This window comes from Taudactylus pleione, unplaced genomic scaffold (assembly GCF_031769625.1).
Source record: "Taudactylus pleione unplaced genomic scaffold, aTauple2 ptg000061l, whole genome shotgun sequence".
Lineage (NCBI taxonomy): Eukaryota > Metazoa > Chordata > Amphibia > Anura > Myobatrachidae > Taudactylus > Taudactylus pleione.
The window spans coordinates 8,992,889-8,995,165 of record NW_028284463.1 but is presented as its reverse complement, the minus strand read 5'-3'; the positions used below and the strand labels follow the sequence as shown (position 1 = coordinate 8,995,165).

Sequence of the window (2,277 nt, the reverse complement as noted above, 5' to 3'; positions counted from 1 at the left end):
TGCAAATAAAAAAATTCAAGGTAGAAATAATGACAAAAAAATTATTTGAACTAATTTGTCTCTACAGCTCTTCTTTACATATTTCAGTATTTTAAAAAAAGAATCTGGAAGGGTTCTTCAATTAGGGTCAAATGAGTATAGAAATGGATCATTGTAAATTATTGTGTAGGAGATAAAAAACAATAATAGGCAGTATTATGAAGTGAGTTTTTTGAGTTACAGTGTTGTAATCCATACATACAAGTCATAGTAAAATAATTCCCTAATTTCTTGTATAGCTGTGATAGAGCCATATATAATGATCCAGTATCTATGGTGGTCTGTTCACCTTTCATTAGTTCCTAGGTACTATACCAATTTGTGTGACTCTTTAGAGCCAAAAACATTGTGATTGGGGTGGATGTATATATATGTATCACCAGCAAGCACAAGAGAATACCCAGGGCAATAATTGTTACTAAACTACTTTATTGAAAGGCATACAGTTCACAATATTCAATGTGGAGGCGACATTGATCAGAAGCATTTTACTGTAGGTATATGCAGATAATAGAACAATAATTGGTGGGAATGTTTGTAACAAGTAACGGGGCACCCACTAGGAGTAGATGTTTTGCTTTAAGCTGAAAGCTGGGAAGGTGGGTGATCTCTTCCTCAACTTGATGATTAAAATTATATTTTCAGCTGGTACATAATATTCTCAATCAATGAAGATCAGTATAAAGGTGTTTTTTCAGGTGGTCCATGTCTACAGTACAGTAACATACTGTAGATTTCCAAATACCTGTTAGCCTCTGAATCCAGGCATATGCCCATACAAGACCATGATAGGACCATAAGGGACTGAATTATGGCTACAGCTCAGATAGCATTCTTTCCTACCCAATGGCCACTTCTTTTTTGTATGTACCAGTCATCGACCAGGACATTTACCAGAAGATGGTTTGATCTATGTACATGGATACAGGAAAGAGGCTAAGTATGAACCAATGAGGAGTTACCAGCTATACCACTAATCTCTGAAGTGCTCTAATGATTTCATTATTGCGTAGACTATATACAAAAGGATTTATCATGGGGATCACTGTTGTATACAGCACACTCATGATCTGCTCTAGATTATTGTATTTTTCTGATGGTGGCATCAAGTATACAGATATGCCGTTAGCATAGTAGATGATCATGACAGTGAGGTGGGATGAGCAGGTGGAGAAGGCTTTTCTTCTTCCATCCCTTGATTTTATATTCAGTATAACACTTATAATCTTTTTGTATGACATCACATTGATGAGGAATGGACAAAGGCCAAATATCACCACGTTACCATATAGGACGATATAGAACATGCTGGAGCCAGAACAGGAGATATTAATCAGAGCTTTAGCATCACAGAAGAAGTGATGAATGGTGACAGAATGACAGAAAGACATTTTAAGAACTGAGACTATCCACAACATTGAGTTTAAACATGCACATAGCCAGATCATCGTCACAAGCAGGATACAGATCTTCTTGCTCAATATCTGGTGGTAGTGTAATGGATGACAGATTGCAATGTATCGGTCATACCCCATCACAAATAATAGGGTAACCTCTGTGGTGGTAGCTATAAAGAAAAAATATATCTGAGTTAAACATTGTGTGAAAGATACTATGTTATTCCGAGATAGCAAGATGTCCAGCAACTTGGGAACAGTTACTGTTGTGTAACACATATCTACAAAGGACAAGTTACAGAGTAACAGATACATGGGTGTGTGTAAATGTGAATCCAAACATATTACTGTAATTATAGCTGTATTTACCAGGACTCCACACAGATATATTAGGAAAAAAACATTGAAAATTAGGGGTTCATCACCGGCTTTCATTAAAACAAATGGTAAAATATGGAATTTTATAACAGACGTGTGGTTCTCCATGGAACTCTTTCACCAGTCTGCAAGACAATAATTATAATATATTCATATATAATAATGTATAACTTATAGTAGTGCCCACTCACCACATGTAAAGATACGGTATATATTTACAGGATGTTTTAATTAGAGATGTGCTCAAACGCCCATGTTTTGGTGCAGATTCAAATTAGATTTTATGATTTCTTTAAAATTGATAAAAATTTATAATAACATAAAATCATGTAATTTAGACCAGTTTATATGAAATCTAAAACCAAGATTTGTTTTTTAAGCCAAAGTTCCAAACTTACAGCAGTCCTAAGCTGGGTCTTGTTTATACTTGAAACCCCAAAAGTGATCCAAGCTGGGACTCGGT

General features: G+C 35.3%; 1 protein-coding gene across 1 annotated transcript; it reads right to left on the bottom strand.

Annotated features, from left to right (window-relative positions):
* Nucleotides 1-1,004: 1,004 nt before the first annotated feature.
* Nucleotides 1,005-1,922, bottom strand: LOC148535000 (olfactory receptor 1-like). Its single transcript, XM_088464868.1, has one exon. It carries the CDS (start codon nt 1,920-1,922, stop codon nt 1,005-1,007), a length of 918 nt encoding a protein of 305 aa, XP_088320994.1.
* Nucleotides 1,923-2,277: the final 355 nt, after the last annotated feature.